Source organism: Limulus polyphemus, unplaced genomic scaffold (genome assembly GCF_000517525.1).
Source record: "Limulus polyphemus unplaced genomic scaffold, Limulus_polyphemus-2.1.2 Scaffold1091, whole genome shotgun sequence".
Taxonomy (NCBI): domain Eukaryota; kingdom Metazoa; phylum Arthropoda; class Merostomata; order Xiphosura; family Limulidae; genus Limulus; species Limulus polyphemus.
In genome coordinates this window covers 198,392-216,625 of record NW_013666701.1, presented here as the reverse complement: position 1 = coordinate 216,625, position 18,234 = coordinate 198,392, and the positions used below count along the sequence as shown (strand labels likewise).

Genomic DNA, 18,234 nt, shown 5'->3' with positions numbered 1-18,234 from the left:
ATTATGTCAGATATGGCGAGTCAAGCTTCATCACTGTCGATACCATGTGACTTGACCCCCTCCCACCCCACACACACGCGCACACTCGCATCTGAAATCAGCGTTTGAGCCTTAAGAGACATTATCGGTCGTTATCACTCGGCAAATAAAAAAGAAATAATATCGATTATTGATGTTTCGTGATTGGCAGAGTGAAGATAACACCGGACCCGAGTTGTTCATATCTATCTCGCCACGTTCTTTGTTTGTTTGTTATTTCAATTAAGGAACAAAAAAATAGTTTAACCTCTGGTGAAGATTAGATAAACTCGTTTAGAAGGACACGAAAAGCAGAAAGTTTTGTATTCAAAGTTTTGTAATGTCCAATAGTTATTACCTTTATTAACTGGTGTAGTTATTAATAGTTTTCAGTAGCTCCCCAAATTGTTTTGAGTTTGACGCAAAAGAGAACAATCTGGTGAACATGTTGTTCTATACTTTGAATGTTATTAACAATAGCATATATGGACAATTCCCTTTACTTTCCATCATGAATATGCTCATGTTTCATTCTTGCTGTCTTCTCACCTGATAGAGTTACTTAGACATTTTTCATATGTCATAACGGGTGAAGAGTAGCCCAAGAGTTGGCGGTGGGTGGTGATGACTAGCTGCCTTCCCTCTAGTCTTACACTGCTAAATTAGGGACGGCTAGCGCAGATAGCCCTCGTGTAGCTTTGCGCGAAATTCAAAAAAACAAAACAAACATAACGGGTGTTACTTTTACCACTTGTTCAACTTTATACCGTCTCTATTCCGTGGCTCAAATCTTGACAATTATAATGATATATTATAGTCATTCGTTCTCCTTCTCTCCACAAGTGTCCCCCGGTCTACGGAATTACAACGCTAGAATACAGCGTTCTATTCTCTGCGGTGGACACAGCGGACAACCCAATGTGGCTTTGTTTTAAAACAAATATATCAAACATGTATATCTCTCTCCACAACGCATTTATATCTGTTTGACTGTTGCTGTTGTTTTTTAATTATTCATAACTTTGAGTATTTTGAATTATATTTCATGGTTGTGAAAACACGAAACGTTATCGTCTTCCTTCATGAATAAAATATGATTAACCTAAAATAACACATTCGATCTTATTACTTTTTCAAGGGTCCCTGATTTTTTTAGTATTGCTAAGTTCCTTTTCACCAGGCAAGACTCTGAAGCATTTTGTTTTCTTAGACCTTTGGGAAATCAACAAAAGAAGATGGCTACCTTAAACCTAGTTTAGCTGCAAGTAACAGGCAACGTGATGCATCTGTTTGTGTTAATAAACAATGATTGTCTTTATTCAGAGACTTTCATTTTCTTACTAGAAATAGGCGCGTGGTTTACTTTACTGCAGAATTTATAAGTCTATCAAGACTGTTTGAATACAATGTTAGTGCATTTCTGTTTAAAACAACAACTAAACTTAAGTGACCCTGTTTAAATTCACAAATGTTTTAGTTGTTCTGCAACGGATACACATCGGGCTTTTGTCATTTTAAAGTAACTCTCCATTTGACATGGTATTAATAAATGAAACTCTGAATGTATTTTTTCTTTCACAACTATTCAACTCGTCATCATCATTACTCATTTACTAGATGAAATACACAGTTAAATGGGATATCATGCTAAATAATTACTTAGCTACTATCTCATTTAAAGCTTATCTATATTTGGATTATTCAAGTTTAAAATTTCTATTTTTCATGAACACTAGTATTTAGATCAATTCGTGAAATACGAAAAAATATCAGTATTATCTGTTTCAATGGATTTACATGCATAACATATCAATAACAGTTGAGTAATGTTCGATTTTTATTAATTTGTATATACAGTGGTAAGTTTACGGATTAACATTGCTAAAATCCGGGGCCCGAGTCCCCGCAATGGACAGAGCCGGTAGCCTAATGTGGCTTTGCTGTAAAATGAATATACAAATAAATCTTGTATATGTTGAGTATTGTGATGCATAGAAAATATTCGCTTTCATGAAAACACCACAGCTAAGTCGTTAAAATGTTAAGTTGCTAAAGTTTGTTTCTTTGTTTCATTGCTAAGCACAAAGCTGCACTAGGAGGCAGTTGCCCAGCAGCGTAAACAAAGTGGGGTTCAAAATCCGTGTTATGTATCGATTATGGTATCATAAAGTTCAAAGAGGATTAGCGTTAATTTTAAGAGAGAGGAATTATATTAAACTAACATTATCCAACTTCCAATCTTCTAATACTCTTCCACTACTCAATAACCTATAAAAATATTTGCTAGCGGTTCACAAGTAAAATCTTTAAATTCTTTTAAAACTCAAGGATAAAAGTTGTCTATTCCAGGGGATTTATCAATTTTTAGGCTTCCCAACTTTTCTCTTACAATTTCAGAACTTATAATGATATATTTTACATCAATATTTCCCCATAAATTAAGTGATCTGGTTGAGGCATAATACTTATATCTTCCTTCGTAAAAACTGAAAAGAACATATAATTTAATAAGTTTACCATCTCATAATCTTCCGAGATCAGCTCCCCACTATCATATTTAGGAGGCCTAATCCCCATCCTGACATTTTGCTTACCCATCATATACCTAAATAATTCTTTATTGTTTGATTTAACTCTCTCAACCAACCCTCTTTCATATACAGTTTTTGCCCTTTTAACTTCCTTTTTAACCAGCTCTCTTGAGTTCCTATATTCCTCTAAGTCCTTATTATTTCCAGTAATTTCTTAAATTTATTATGTTTATCCCTAATACGATCCCTTAACCTTCACTAAACCATACTGGCTTGTCCCGCTCTGTTACCCTTTTTTTTCTGTAGGGAATATGTATGTTCTGTATTCATATCAATTTTTCCCTAAATGCTTCCCACATCTGTTCAAGGTCCCATCCCAACTCTTTAGTCCAATCTACAGAAGCCAGATCATATCTCATTCCATCAAAATTGGCTTTCCTGAAATTTGGAATCAGGGTACTATTCTTTCTCAATTTTACATGCAGTAAATGCTCATCAACTACAACTCTGTCTATCACAATCACATCGGATGCTAATATTAAATCTAATATAGCTTCCTCTTTTGTAGGTTCCATCACCAGTTGTTGTATAAAAGTATCCTGAACACTTTCCAAAAACCTATCCCCCTCACTGTCAGACTCGAAATTTTCCCAATCAATACCCCTGAAATTAAAAATTTCCCATAATAACAACATCTTTTTCAGCTACTATTCTGACCTCATTATACAGTTTCTCATTAACTTCCACATTCTGACCTGGTGGTCTATAACAACTCCCAATTACAAGACTTTTACATTTATATCCACTAACACTAACCCAAACTGACTCAACCTCAGTGATATTTTCTTTAACGTGCTCTAACTCAACATGATGCAAGTCACTCCTCACATATAAAGCTACTTCTCCCCATTTTTTCAGTACTTTATCTCTAGTAAATAATCTGTAGCTTGGTATTTCAAAAACATTCTCTCATCAAAATGTTCAAATCCAACCAAGTCTCAGTGATACCCATGATGTCAAAATCCTCAGTTTCCACAACTTCTTTAAACTCGTCAATTTTATCTCTAATACTCCTAACATTACAATAGTAACAATTAATCATAGATTTTAAAATATGTTCATGTTTTATACCTGTTGTACATGTTTTCTTGTCAATTATATTTTCTATTTTACTAATATCATAGCCCTCATCTCTGTTTAGCCCTAGTTTAAATTGACTACTATAGCTGAGTCAACGGCCTTTGCTAACATGCTAGCCCCTGCCTTATTTAAGTGTATACCATCCATTCCAAAAATATTAACTTTCCCATTAAAATTATACCACAAATCCAAACAGCTTATTTGTTCATCTCTACATATTGATCTAATCCTGGCATTCAATCCTAGTGACCTACTTAGTATCTCATCCCCACAATTTATTCTTGGCAATATCCCTGACAAAATCAAGCTATGACCCCCTTTAATTGCCCTTATCAATGTTTTATATTTACCAATCCATCTTTCCTTAGATCATTAGCCACAACAAGTACCACAAAAATTGCATTGCTACTAGCACCCTTAACTATGTCTCTGGTTCTATCAGTTATATCCTGTACCCCTGCTCCTGGATAGCGTAAGTGTATTCTTTTGCTCCTACTTACTCCACATACTTCTCTATATACATGCCTAACTAATAAGTCACCTACAACTATAACTTCCCTATCCTTTACACTATCATCCCTTGTGATCCCATCTGTTTCCCTTACCTGCTCCCCCTCATCACCAGCAAGTGCGTGGAACCGGTTGCTTAACCTAAACCCAAGTCCATCTTTGCCTCTAAATACATAATTTTCCAAGCTTTAACCCTATTTCCTTTCTTAGCTCCCTTAAAACCCTGTTTGCCAACTGTACCCTTTGTGTGTATAAGTTTAAGTTCTTCAATAAACCTCGCCACCACTTCAAGCAGTTTACATTTCTCTCTTTCCACCTCTGCAATTATACCCAAAATAAACCCAAAATTCTCCTCTAACATACACATACTGGTGTTGGGGGCGTGTTGTTACTTCTACATTAGCCTTTTACCTCTGTTGAAACTTTTCTGGTCTTTATGATTATAGGGGCGTGTTGTTACTTCTACATTAGCCTTTTACCTCTGTTGAAACTCTTCTGGCCTTTATGATTATAGGGGCGTGTTGTTACTTCTACATTAGCCTTTTACCTCTGTTGAAACTCTTCTGGCCTTTATGATTATAGGGGCGTGTTGTTACTTCTACATTAGCCTTTTACCTCTGTTGAAACTCTTCTGGCCTTTATGATTATAGGGGCGTGTTGTTACTTCTACATTAGCCTTTTACCTCTGTTGAAACTCTTCTGGCCTTTATGATTATAGGGGCGTGTTGTTACTTCTACATTAGCCTTTTACCTCTGTTGAAATTTTCCGTGACAGATGAGTATACAGAAACAAGCAGAAGGTATACAGTTCAATTTTGTTAGGGTTAAAAAACACCCTGTCAGTAACATACCGTTGAACATGTGAAAGGTCTCCGCAAGACATGGATATAAAGCAGTATAACGTATATCTTTTCCTTCAAGATTACATACAATATGCAAATATTTTGTGTTGTCATGTTACATCAAATCACAACTGTATCTCAATAAATAGCTGCGTATGTATAATAAAAGATTGTTTAACATAGTCTAAGAAACGGAAACATTTCCTTAACTATACTCTTAAACTTGCACGTTTGTTTTTTTCGAAAACAAATTATTATGCAGAAACGTAATACGAGTATCATTATATTTCTTCATCAAATGAATTTATCGTTTTCATTAAAAACAAATAACAATAGCAATTTTCGGCTGGTAGCAAGCTATGGTAAAAAGTCTGATTCACTTTTAGCCTAATTGTTTTTGTATTTGAGCAAATCTCTCTATGTCCAAGCTAACCCTGATAACTTAAAAGTTTTTCAAGGGGCTTATCAGATCGATCTTGATGTACGTTTTGCGCTACTTCCCCTACAGTAAATGCACCGCAAACAAATGTTTACAGATAACGTCAATAGCACGTTTAACAATATCTGCCAATTTTAATAAAATACAACAATATCAATACAGTCGAAAATAATGACGCTGTCCAACAAATATGAAACATCTTTTAAAAAAATTAATTATTGATATTCATTTTAATAAACAATAACATCACTTGTGTGTTTCCAAGTGTGTTTTTAGTAACTCGACATAGCATCAAAATAAATGTTACATTTCCCAACTGTTCCTCTAAACATGATAGTGTGTGTCAGATTTTACTCTCACATTATATCGTTCTGGGAAATTTATTTCAATAGCTTTGAATTATGTAACTGTAACATTTCATGAACAACACCGACAGACATATCTTACGTTCAGTTTACAAGCTGTGTATATTCCCACGTTTTCGAATGATATGTTTCCATGTTAGTGTATTTATTTACGTTTCGAAGTTGATACATGTTTTCTTATCATTTCTCTCTATTCATATTGTTACTAACTCCCACTGTTTATCTTTCCTAACAGTATTCTGTTTGCAGACATTGTTGGATTCACAGTTTTAGCTTCTCAGTGTTCAGCTCAAGAACTGGTTCGCTTACTGAACGAACTGTTTGGAAGGTTTGACCAGCTGGCCAGTGTAAGCTTAGCTTTTCTTGTTCCATCTCACAGTGTAGTAGTTTTCGTATTATTTTGTTTAATATTTTAACATAGTTACTATCGTGAAACAGATATATTGAACTTGGATAATAGAAAAAATAAGAGAATGTACGAACCTGGTGTTTATCAACACAACAAAAGAAAAATATTGATTATAATCAATTTATCACGAATGAACAAGATACACAAAGATTAATGTTGTTTGCTCTTGAAACTGTTAACGATCCAATCAGACAATAAAAATGTTTGTTCTTCTTTTCGTAATGATGATTTATTTCATTTTACACAAGTAACGTCCAATGTGGTGAGAAAATAACGAATATAACGTTTTGCAGAATCTTTTAGTCCAATAGGAAAGTGTTCTTGATAACACAAAAATGTTTTTGTCTTTCTTTTGTCCAGTAAAATTGTTTAACTCCTAATAAGTAACATTGTTTAAGTACTTGGTTGACTTTGAGAACCTTACTTACTTTTGTATTGTATCTTTCTGCCATCTCAACATACTTTGTTTTGTTTTTACATGAATATTTTTATTTATTAATATTGTTTAACTTTTTAATTGTTCCATTGGAAATCTGATATTAAGAATCAGTCTGTATTAGATGTTCAATAAGTACTATATATATATATATATATACATATCAATAATTATGGATACTTATACTTTTTCAAAGCCCGTTCCCTTGGCTGTGGTTTTGCTAGATAGTAGATAGGGACAGTGGGAATCTCGTTAATCCTTAATACTGATTAAAGTGCCGGACTGTGAATCCAAGAGTTCGTGATTCACGTCCTGTTGCCGAAAAAAAATTGCGCTTGACATCTTGGAGAGTCATTATAAGAGTAACAGTCAAATCCCACTATTCGATTAGAGTAGTAGCCCAAGAGTTGGCGATGGATGCTGTAACCTATCTGCCTTCCCTCTAATCTGTCAGTTCAGATTTAGGGACGGCTAGTGCAGATAGCTCTATTTTAGCACTGTTTTGGGCTTAAACAAAAAATTGATGGATTTTTTTTCTTTATATGTATCAGGAGAAACTACAACATATCACTAATTATAGCGATCAGTGAGGCGTTGTTGAAACACAAAACAAGATAATACAATTGATATAATCATCTTTAGACCTTCTGAAGAGAAGACAGGAAGTACAAAAAATGCAGAAAATCTCTGAAGAAGGAAAATCCGTAGATAGAAACAGATGAGCTATCTATTATATTCCTTTCAGTTCACAAGATACATTAATATCAGTTTAGCAGTATGGAACAGAAAGACAAGAGCTATTAGGGTACTTTTATTCTGTGGCATTCCCTCCCTGAAAATCAGACTAATAAATCTATTCCAAGACATGCATGGATATGGGAATGAGTTGAAAAATGTGTTTTAGAGTAAATTAAATATAGTCAGGTAAGGTAGTATTTATTTACAATAAAACAAACATATATCATTAGAACATCATAACCATAATTACATATATCCCACTGAAGAAACAATTAGATCTTAAACGAGGCTTGACTAAACTTTACATTGAACCAAGGCCAACGTGAATAATGTCAACATGATGGCCAGGTGGTTAGGGCACTCGACTCGCAATCTGTTAGTCGCAGGTTCGAATCTTCGTTACACCAGACATGCTCACCCTTTCAGCCGTGTGAGCGTTATAATGTTACGGTCAATCCCACTATTCGTTAGTAAAAGAGTAGCCCAAGAGTTGGCGGTGGGTGGTGATGACTAGCTGCCTTCCCTCTAGTCTTACACTGCAAAATTAGGGACGGCTAGCGCAGATAGCTCTCGTGTAGCTTTGCGTGAAATTCAAAAACAAACGAACAATGTCAACATGATATAAGTTTTGTTATATATTAATGTAAAATACCAACTCAAACCAACTCAATGTTGAAATCAAAATTCTCATTTAAAAAAAAAAAGGAAAAGCAGAACAGACTAAATTCAGCTTTTAAAAATTACTCAAAGTAACTCGAGAAATATGAACAAACCCATATAAAAAATAAGAAATATTCATTAAACATAGAAGTTTTCAAAAGGAAAGACAAGAAAGTCTTAATGAAAAATAGATCTACAATTAAGAACTTCCATACCAAGAACAATTTGTATCACCCTCAATATTAAGACACAGTTTCTCGTGTAGTTTAATCTTTCTCGCCCATAGGAACCACACCTGTCCCTCTGAAACAAAAAAAAATGTTTTTATTGGCCCAAAAGCTCTTGGTACAAAATCAGAGAGTCAAAGTAAATACTTATTCGCCCAAAGACTCTTGATATAAAAGAGTCAAAGTAAATACCTATGGGCTCAAAGACTCTTGGTTCAAAATCAGAGAGTCAAAACGAGTACCTAATGGCCCAAAGACTCTTGGTAGAAAATCAGAGAGTCAAAATAAATACCTAATGGCCCAGAGACTCTTGGTACAAAATCAGAGAGTCAAAATAAATACCACTTATGTTTTTTTGTTTTTTCTATAGTTTCTATGCACAAATGATCATAATGGTAGAATAATTCTCATCCGGACTCCAAATATTAGCGTTTAAGTCCGTAGACTTACCACTGTCCCACCAAGGGACTGAAATTAGTAACCATGGGACTTATCAACATGTAGCAAAGAGACACTGGACTTTATCTCTCAAGATTAAAGATATAAAAATATAGTACTTGATTTTGTCAAATTTGTACAAACATACATTTTTATATATTTCAATCTTACAAGTGTTCTTGTGAGAGTGAAACACACAAAAAGTCTGTATATTTTTAGAGGACTGTGTATTTTTTATTCCACCATATTTTCATTAGGAGAGAATATGTAATTCGGAAAGGGTAAACTTTTACTTGAATTATTGTTTTAAAGGGTAGAAGATACTGTACTCATTTATGACAAAAATGAAGAGTAAAATATTATTTTGAAGCTAAAGAATAAAAACACATAAAAATATTTAAAAAAAATTAAAAACAGTGCTATTAATATTCTTAAAGCCTCGACAATGGAACTTTTTTTACTAAATTAAATATCACGTATTAAATATTTCGCTTAGAAGCACGAAAGACCCGGGGGTGGCCTTATGATTAGTGTGCTCGACTGTGAACTCGAATGTTTATTGTTCGAGCTGGGTTGTCGATAATACGCGCTTCGCCCTTTGGTAATGCATGTGATCTCAAACAGTATGCTTGATAATTTCCATTATTCGGTCAAACAAGAGTTAGCGTTGGGTGTTGTTGACTAGCTGCTTTCCGTGTAGTTTATCAGCTCAAATTTAGGAAAGGCTATGCGCAGGTAGCTTTGAGCTACAAGAAGCTTAAAATCTGAGAATTAACATACATTTAAAACTTTATGGTCATTTAAATATACCACACTGATGCACATGGCTCAAACCAAAAAATTCTTAGTTCATAAGAATTATAGAAAAATTGAAAAATTATACAATGAAAACAAAATGCAGGCATTTGGACACATAGCGAGCTAAGAAATAGAAGTTTGGTACTATGGAAATAATTATATATGCAACAATTTACATAAAAAAAAGTAAAATGTTGTTAAAACCTAACTATCAAGTAAAGTTTCGCTTCATATAAGTAAAGACCATTATAATATGACTTAGGAAAAATAAATTTATTAAACTTGAAAATAAAAATGCAATACTTAAAGTTATGGTGTGAGCGCCTTTTAGAAGCTGGCGAAGCATGATATAATTCATTCTACTTGTCATAAGACATTATGTTATTATATTATATATTTAATACTACATTCTTAATCTAGTCCCTTAGGGACTTTCAAGAATTAAAATAGTGTGTTATAATAGTATTTCAATCACACTAATTTCGTCATATCTATTGCAGACGACGCGTTTCACTCATTTTCAGAGCTCTTCGGGTAGGCTGGGATACAACGAACACACTATTGGTCGAAATACTATTTATATAGACCACTTGTTACAACAACAATTGTAATAGTGTGAACGCCTTTTAGGAAGAAATGTAGGGTTAACAAATTTAATAGGCCTAACATAATATCTTATGACAAATAGAATCAAATGTTTTTAAGTATACAAAATTATAAAAACTAAGATAGCTTTAAGGTTTAAAATGTGTAGTTAATGTGTGAGTTTAAGTAATGAATGAGAACTATTCAACGTTCCATGTTTGAACGATAAATTTCTCAGGTAAAATAAAAGAACTTATAACTTGGTTAGTTTAAAAGGATTCAGATATAAAACATTTTGTAACCGTTAATTATTCCAGTTAAGTGATACATAATAAAAGGTGGACTCTAGTGGATTATCCAGTTACTTGTAAAACAAAAAACAACAGAAGGCTTATATGTGGGAAGAACAATTGTAGTCTTATTATATGTCATATCGTTTTTGTAACCGTTAATTATTGAGGTTAAATGATACGTAATAAAATGTGAACTTTAATGGATTATCAAATTATTAGTAAAAAACAAAAAAAAACAGAAGGCTTATATAGTGGGAAGAACAATTGTAGTCTTATTATATGTCACATCGTTTTTGTAACCGTTAATTATTGAGGTTAAATGATACGTAATAAAATGTGGATTATCCAATTACTGCAGTACCATAGAAGTATGCAGAAAACTTTACTCTTGCTAATTTTGTTTTCTTCAGACTTTTCTCGTAAACCTACAGTGAGGGTGTTAGAGAAGGTACCTAGTAAACAGCACCCTCCACCAACTCTTGAGCTACTCTCGTCTGGTGGAATACATTTGTCCGTTGCTCTTATGACACACCCATGACTCCATAAGTACAGAGCTCGTGACAACAGGCCGCATGCCATAAACCCTCGAATTCATAGCCCGAGCATGTTAACCGCTTGTTTATCAAAAACAATTCTCTTTGTCTCGTGCGCATCTTACAAATGGCAGTAATGCAAAAATCTCTTTGTTCGGAGGCTCGGCATGGCCTGGTTGTTAACGCATTTGACTCTCAATCTGAGAGTCGCGGGTTCGAATCCCCGTTCCACCAAACATGCTCGCCCTATCAGCCGTGGGGCGTTATAACGTGACGGTTCATCCCACTTTTCGTTGGTAAAAGAGTAACCGAATAGTTGGCGGTGGGTGGTGATAACTAGCTGTCTTACACTGCTAAATTAGGGACGGCTAGAGCAGATAGACCTCGTGCAGCTTTGCGCGAAATTCAACACAAACTCTTTGTTTGCTTGCAACTGTGATAAAATTCTAAGACATATTACATATAATAATTTATAGATGATATATGCAAAACCAACAATGTTTAATCATTTGATTTTTATGTAAAAAGTAATGAAGTTTCGCAAGTTAACTGAAATGAGAAATTTGTGTAGGTAAATCATCAACTTAGCTTAGAAACTCGGTACAAGAATCAATTTGACTAACCAGAAGAAAACCGCTTTAATTTTTGCTGTGATTTCCGCAACAGGATTGACTTCGTTTTTCGTGACATTTTAATCGTCCTATTTTATTTGGTTGAGATTTATGTCATTTATCTTTTCCATGGTTGTTACTAAACCATTAACAACTTTCTTATATTGTTAAAATAACGCCTAATATTGTTTTCTTTAATCTCCTTTCTCGCTCTTCTACTGTTTTTACCTAAACATTCTAAAGTAAGGTCATTAATTGTAACGTCTAGCCTAATGAGAAACTACTGGTTATTTATGTCTAGTCTAACAAGCAACCACTGGAAACTGATATCTAATCTAATGAAAAGTCGCTGGAAATTAGTTTTTTATGAACAAGTGATTTAACTGCCTAAGACATTTTATAAGCCGTGTATTTGATTGCAAACTAGCCGTCTAAGTAGCCAATAAGTAGTCTGAAACATTTGTCAAAATATGACTTTAGCAATCGAGTTAATGCGAGTATTTATGCACTAGAAGTTGAAGCAAGTTGTTTGATCAATCGATAGCATCATTAATATTAAATAGTTTATATTCACACATTAAGTCACTACTTACAAAAAGTGTGTAGATTCAAACATTAAGTTACTACTTACAAAACTATGTAGATTCAAACATTAAGTTACTACTTACAAAAACTGTGTAGATTCAAACATTAAGTCACTACTTACAAAAACTGTGTAGATTCAAACATTAAGTCACTACTTACAAAAACTGTGTAGATTCAAACATTAAGTTACTACTTACAAAACTATGTAGATTCAAACATTAAGTCACTACTTACAAAAACTGTGTAGATTCAAACATTAAGTTACTATTTACAAAAAGTGTGTAGATTCAAACATTAAGTCACTACTTACAAAAAGTTTGTAGCTTCAAACATTAAGTCACTACTTACAAAAAGTGTGTAGATTCAAACATTAAGTTACTATTTACAAAAGTGTGTAGATTCAAACATTAAGTCACTACTTACAAAAAGTGTGTAGATTCAAACATTAAGTCACTACTTACAAAAAGTGTGTAGATTCAAACATTAAGTCACTACTTACAAAAACTGTGTAGATTCAAACATTAAGTTACTATTTACAAAAACTGTGTAGATTCAAACATTAAGTTACTATTTACAAAAAGTGTGTAGATTCAAACATTAAGTCACTACTTACAAAAAGTGCGTAGATTCAAACATTAAGTCACTACTTACAAAAACTGTGTAGATTCAAACATTAAGTCACAACGTACAAAAAGTGTGTAGATTCAAACATTAAGTTACTACTTACAAAAAGTGTGTAGATTCAAACATTAAGTAACTACTTACAAAAAGTTTGTAGATTCAAACATTAAGTCACTATTTAAAACAAAAATATGTAGATTGGAGAAGTAATATTAGTTACGTTATGTTGAGTCAATCAATACTAATACTAATCACCCAAAGTTGTATAGATTCAATCGGTAATGCTACTAATCACCCAAAGATGTATAGATTCAATCGGTAATGCTACTAATCACCCAAAGATGTATAGATTCAATTGGTAATGCTACAAATCACCCAAAGATGTATAGATTCAAACGGTAATGCTACTAATCACCCAAAGATGTATAGATTCAATCGGTAATGCTACTAATCACCCAAAGATGTATAGATTCAATCGGTAATGCTACTAATCACCCAAAGATGTATAGATTCAATCGACAATGCTACTAATCACCAAAAGTTGTATAGATTCAATCGGTAATGCTACTAATCACCGAAAGTTGTATAAATTCAATCGGTAATGCTACTAATCACCGAAAGTTGTATAGATTCAATCGGTAATGCAACTAATCACCGAAAGTTGTACAGAGTCAATCAGTGATTCTACATATTACCATATGAAATTTGATGAAGAGGAACCCACTTTTTAGAAAATATGTGTTGTATTGAGTCAGTCGGTAAAAATCACTAATCATTCCAAGTTGTATAGCGTTAATCAGTTATTAGTCAAAGTTATATGGAGTTAAATATGAAAGTCACTGGTTATAACACGTGGTATACAGTCAGCAACATCACTGTGTTGAAGTGTGTGTGTTAAATGAAAGAGGGTGACACTTAGTGATAACATACACGTGATAAGACACCATTATAAGACTGATAAGTAGTTAAAATAATATGATTCCTTACCGGCCTATTATGGGTTTCCATTTTAAACAAACTTATACCAGTGTTTACTATCCTTACGCCTAATAAGCCTGTTTGATGGGGGAAATGTTTGTTCGTAATTAAGCACAAAGCTACACAATGGGCTATCTGTGCTCTGCCCAACATGGGTTTCGAAACCCGGTCTCCAGCATTGTAAGTCCGCAGACATTCCGCTGTGCCAGTGGGGGGAGGGGGGGGAAGTAATGGGAAAATCTTTCTTATATCTGGTGAACCTAAAGTTTGTTTTACAAAACAGTGAAATAATATTGTCTATAATTTTGCAATTAATGAATATTAATTAACGAATAAGAAAATGACATTTTTTAATTCAATAGTAGTGATACTTACGCTGATTTTATAGTTTACAAAAAAGAAACTTTGGAGTTGCATTTTCTAACGATTCGTAGTTGTGATCCAACTGCTAAATAAAAAGTGACGGTTTACCGATGCTATTGGACGATTTCACTGAAAAGACCCGTTCCATAAATAATACTCAACCAGTTATATTTAGCCCCTGCGTTGTTATAGCAGTGACCTAAATCTCGAGTTTCTAGCAAATTTGTTTGTCCTTCCAGTCAGTAGATAAAGGTTAAATCTGCCTTCATTAAAATCTAGTAGAATTTTTATATTAATATTGCATTGAATAATTTGCATTAAAAAAGAAAAAGGCACCTTACCACGGTTAATTATTATTATAGCTTAGAAAATTTTGAATACGATTTCCATATTCAAATTAAGCTCCATATTAATGGTTGATCAAAATTCCGCTACTAACTGGTTTAAAAGAAAAGTAATGCCGAATATTGTAATAAGATATGTAAACGACTTCGTTTAGAGGCTAAACTTGAATACAACCAGGAATAACGTGATAGTCATCGTGAGATTTACTGCTCTCATTTTTTTAACTTTTGTTTTGTTTATCATTTCAATCTATTCCACGTAATATTCCCTTTTATGTGGTGGCTTCTTGAGCTTATTATATACAAAGCTACACGATGGGCTATCCGTGGTTTGTTCACTAGGGGTATCAAAACCTGGTCCTGGTTTTTAGCGTTATAAGTCTTCAGGTTTGGTTTGGCTTTGAATTTCGCGAATTGTTAGGCACAAAGCTACACGATGGGCTATCCGTGGTTTGTTCACCAGGGGTACTAAAATCCGGATCTGGTTTTTAGCGTTATGAGTCTTCAGGTTTGGTTTTGAATTTCGCGCACGATTATTATCTACGCTACCGTCCCTAATTTACAGTGATAGACTAGAGGGAAGACAGCTAGTCAACACGCCCACTGCTAACTCTTGGGCTTCTCTTTTACAAACGAATAATAGAATTAATTGACCGTTACATTATAAAGAACTAGCATATTCGGTGACGGGGATTCGAACCCACAAACCTCATATTGCGATTTGAACGCCATAACCAAAAGGCCATTCCAGGACTGAGTCTTCAGTCTTATCGCTGTGTCACTGGGGGGTTTGTTTGTTTTGAATTTCGCGCAAAACTACGCGAGGGCTATCTGCGCTAGCCGTCCCTAATTTAGCAGTGTAAGACTAGAGGGACGGCAGCTAGTGATCACCACCCACCGCTAACTCTTGGGCTACTCTTTTACCAACGAATAATGGGATTTACCGTCACATTATAACGCTCCCACGGATGAAAGGGCGAGCATGTTTGGTGGGACGGGGATTCGATCCCGCGACCCTCAGATTGCCAGTCGAGTGCCCTAACCACCTGGGGGAGCGGGCATTATATGCTGGCAATGTAAATAGTGTCATACATCATTCCTATAATTCAAATTTTGTCATCTGGTTGTTTCGTTAATCTGGAAACTCTTACATATCTTATTGGTTGTACTTTGAAAAATACGTTGAAAACGCCATTATATAAATGTATCTGTTTCAATGTCAGCAAAAAAAAAAGCTACTGCTGTAACCTTTATCTAAACCATTATTTGACAGAAGTCTGTATGTGTGGGTGTGTTCAACTATAACTGGCGAATAACTTGACTGGTTGTCACTAAACCTGATAAATAATACTCTTAGGGACTCTCGGGGAGTGACATAGAGGTTCAGTGATCGGATATGGCTCCCCTCTGTTTCAATGAAAAAGGAGGACATTAATCTAAAACTAATTAAATTATTGGTATTACTTATCATGGATAGTATTATTAAACAAATCAGATATAAAATACGTGTTCTCCAGTGGCTCAGATGTAAGTCTTAAGGCTTATAACGCTAAAAACCCGGTTTCGTTACCCGTGATGGGCACGGCATAGATACCTCAGTGTGTAGCTTTGTGATTAACAAAAAATAAATTTCATGTAAATTGCTTCAAGTAAAATAAATCAAAACGTCTTTGAATTTTTCAAAGCTACAAAAAAAGGCGATTTGGTCGAAATAAGCTCATGGAGGTAATTATTTTCAAAAACAAATGAACAGCTTAGGTTTACTGCTAAGAATTTATATTGCAATTTATTTAGCGAAATTCCTTAAATTAACGACTCAACTTTTAAACATCTCGTTGGTTTGAAGAACCTACTTTCGAAAGGATATTTTTAGATATCTAACGTATTGTTCGATATCTATGCACCGACTCTAACGGTACAGGGTATTATGAATACTTTATGTTTCAGGTTCAGGATACGTTTAGATGCTTTGTTTAGTTTTACTTTAATAAAGTTTTTTTTTAGATATCTAACTTATTGTTCGATATCCATGTACCGACTCTAACAGTACAGGGTTTTACGAATAACTTGCTACTTGTTCAGGATACGTTTAGATGCTTTGTTTACTTGTACTTTAATATGTTTATATAGTTAATTCTGAATAAAAAAAATAGTAATGTAGACAGGCGTTACTAAGTTATAAAGTGCCTGATCAGTGAATCCGAGGATTTATGGTTCGCGACCTCTAGTCTTAAAAAAATCATTTTGTTCTTTGAATACATTGGTACGCTATAAACGTGACGGTCAAATTTCACTATTTTACCAAACATAAATTTGTGATGGTGCCGTTGACAAACTGCCTTCACTTTGGTTTATGAGCTCAAAATTATGGACAGCTATATAAAAATAGCCTCTGTATAGCTCTGCGCGAAGCTTTAAAACAAACAAATAAATGATAATGTATAAGAAATGCGCTCCGCATTCTTGAGAACAATCAAAACTAAACCTATTCCACGTATCATTATAATTATCATTGAATCAGTTCCAAATTTAGATATTAGTCATCATGAATAGTTTTTTTTCACTTTCTATCTCTCTTTCTTTCATTAGGTGTTTATTTGTGTTTCTTTGGTTGGTTCAAATACCTTAAACATACAGAAATGGAGATTTAAAGCTCAAGAGTACTGATTTACAATATTGACTATTGGCTGGTTTAGTTTTATTTTAACAAGAAAAGAAAGCTTCACTTAGGATTAAGCTAATTTCCACTACGAGTTTTGTATATTACTTTACTACCCAAAGTAAACCTGCAGTCAAGTGTCTTATATCATTAAATACTATGACATTAATCACAAATTGTAATATAATATTCCACAATATAGTATGCAATATCATATAACATCTCATTTTCCAATTATATTCCCGATCATCGATTTAATATAGCAGTTTACACACACACACTACACATATATATATATACGTCTACAATGAGCCGTGCATTGCCTACTGTTTAGCGTGTCGGACTGCGAATATGAATATCCATGGTTCGCATCCCGTAGATTCAAAACCGTGCTCCGCACTTTGGTGCCGTGGATGCGTTATAAGAGTAACGTTAAAATCCCAGTATTTACTTAGAGTAGATCAAGAGTTGGCGGTTGGTGCTGTTGACTAACTGCCTTCCCTCTAGTCTATCATTTCAAAATTAAGGACAACTAACGCAAATGTTCCTTGTGTAGCATTGCGCGAATTTCCATACCAAAATGCCAGGTATTTAGATCGCTTGACTCACAATCTGAGGGGCGCGGGTTCGAATTCCCGTCCCACCAAACATGCTCGCCCTTTCAGCCGTGGGGGCGTTATAAGATGACGGTCAATCCCACCATTCGTTGGTAAAAAGAGTAGCCCCAAACGTTGGCGGTGGTTGGTGATGACCAGTTGCCTTCCATCTAGTCTTTCACTGCTAAATTAGGGACGGCTAGCGCAGTTAGCCCTCGTGTCGCTTTGCGCAAAATTCAAAACAAACAAACATCAAATCGAGTCCAAGCTAAGTAAACGCATAATTAATAAATCGACTTTTTTTTTAAACCTGCTTAGAAAAGAATATTGGAGATACTGCACGCTACTCCACTTAACAATGTCATCTTTGGAAACCTGAATTATCTCTCTTTTTGGTTTTTCACTCATTGGATATAGCCTAAAATTCGTCATATGACCTTAGCAAGAAGTTTTGAGGAGCCTAATGCGAAACGGGATTTTATTTGATATTATTTATGGTTTGTTTGTAATTAAGC

At 34.2% G+C, this 18,234-nt stretch overlaps 1 protein-coding gene across 1 annotated transcript in view; it reads left to right on the top strand.

Moving 5' to 3' along the window:
* The window catches only part of LOC106462092 (Ca(2+)/calmodulin-responsive adenylate cyclase-like), a gene marked incomplete at its 5' end in the record, with an annotated part of 86,126 nt that overhangs the window by 20,981 nt on the left and 46,911 nt on the right, over positions 1–18,234 (top strand). Inside the window, one exon of the mRNA XM_013921977.2 lies at positions 6,081–6,192. Coding sequence (XP_013777431.1) covers positions 6,081–6,192 — 112 coding nt within the window. The remainder of the gene's footprint in view (positions 1–6,080; positions 6,193–18,234) is intronic.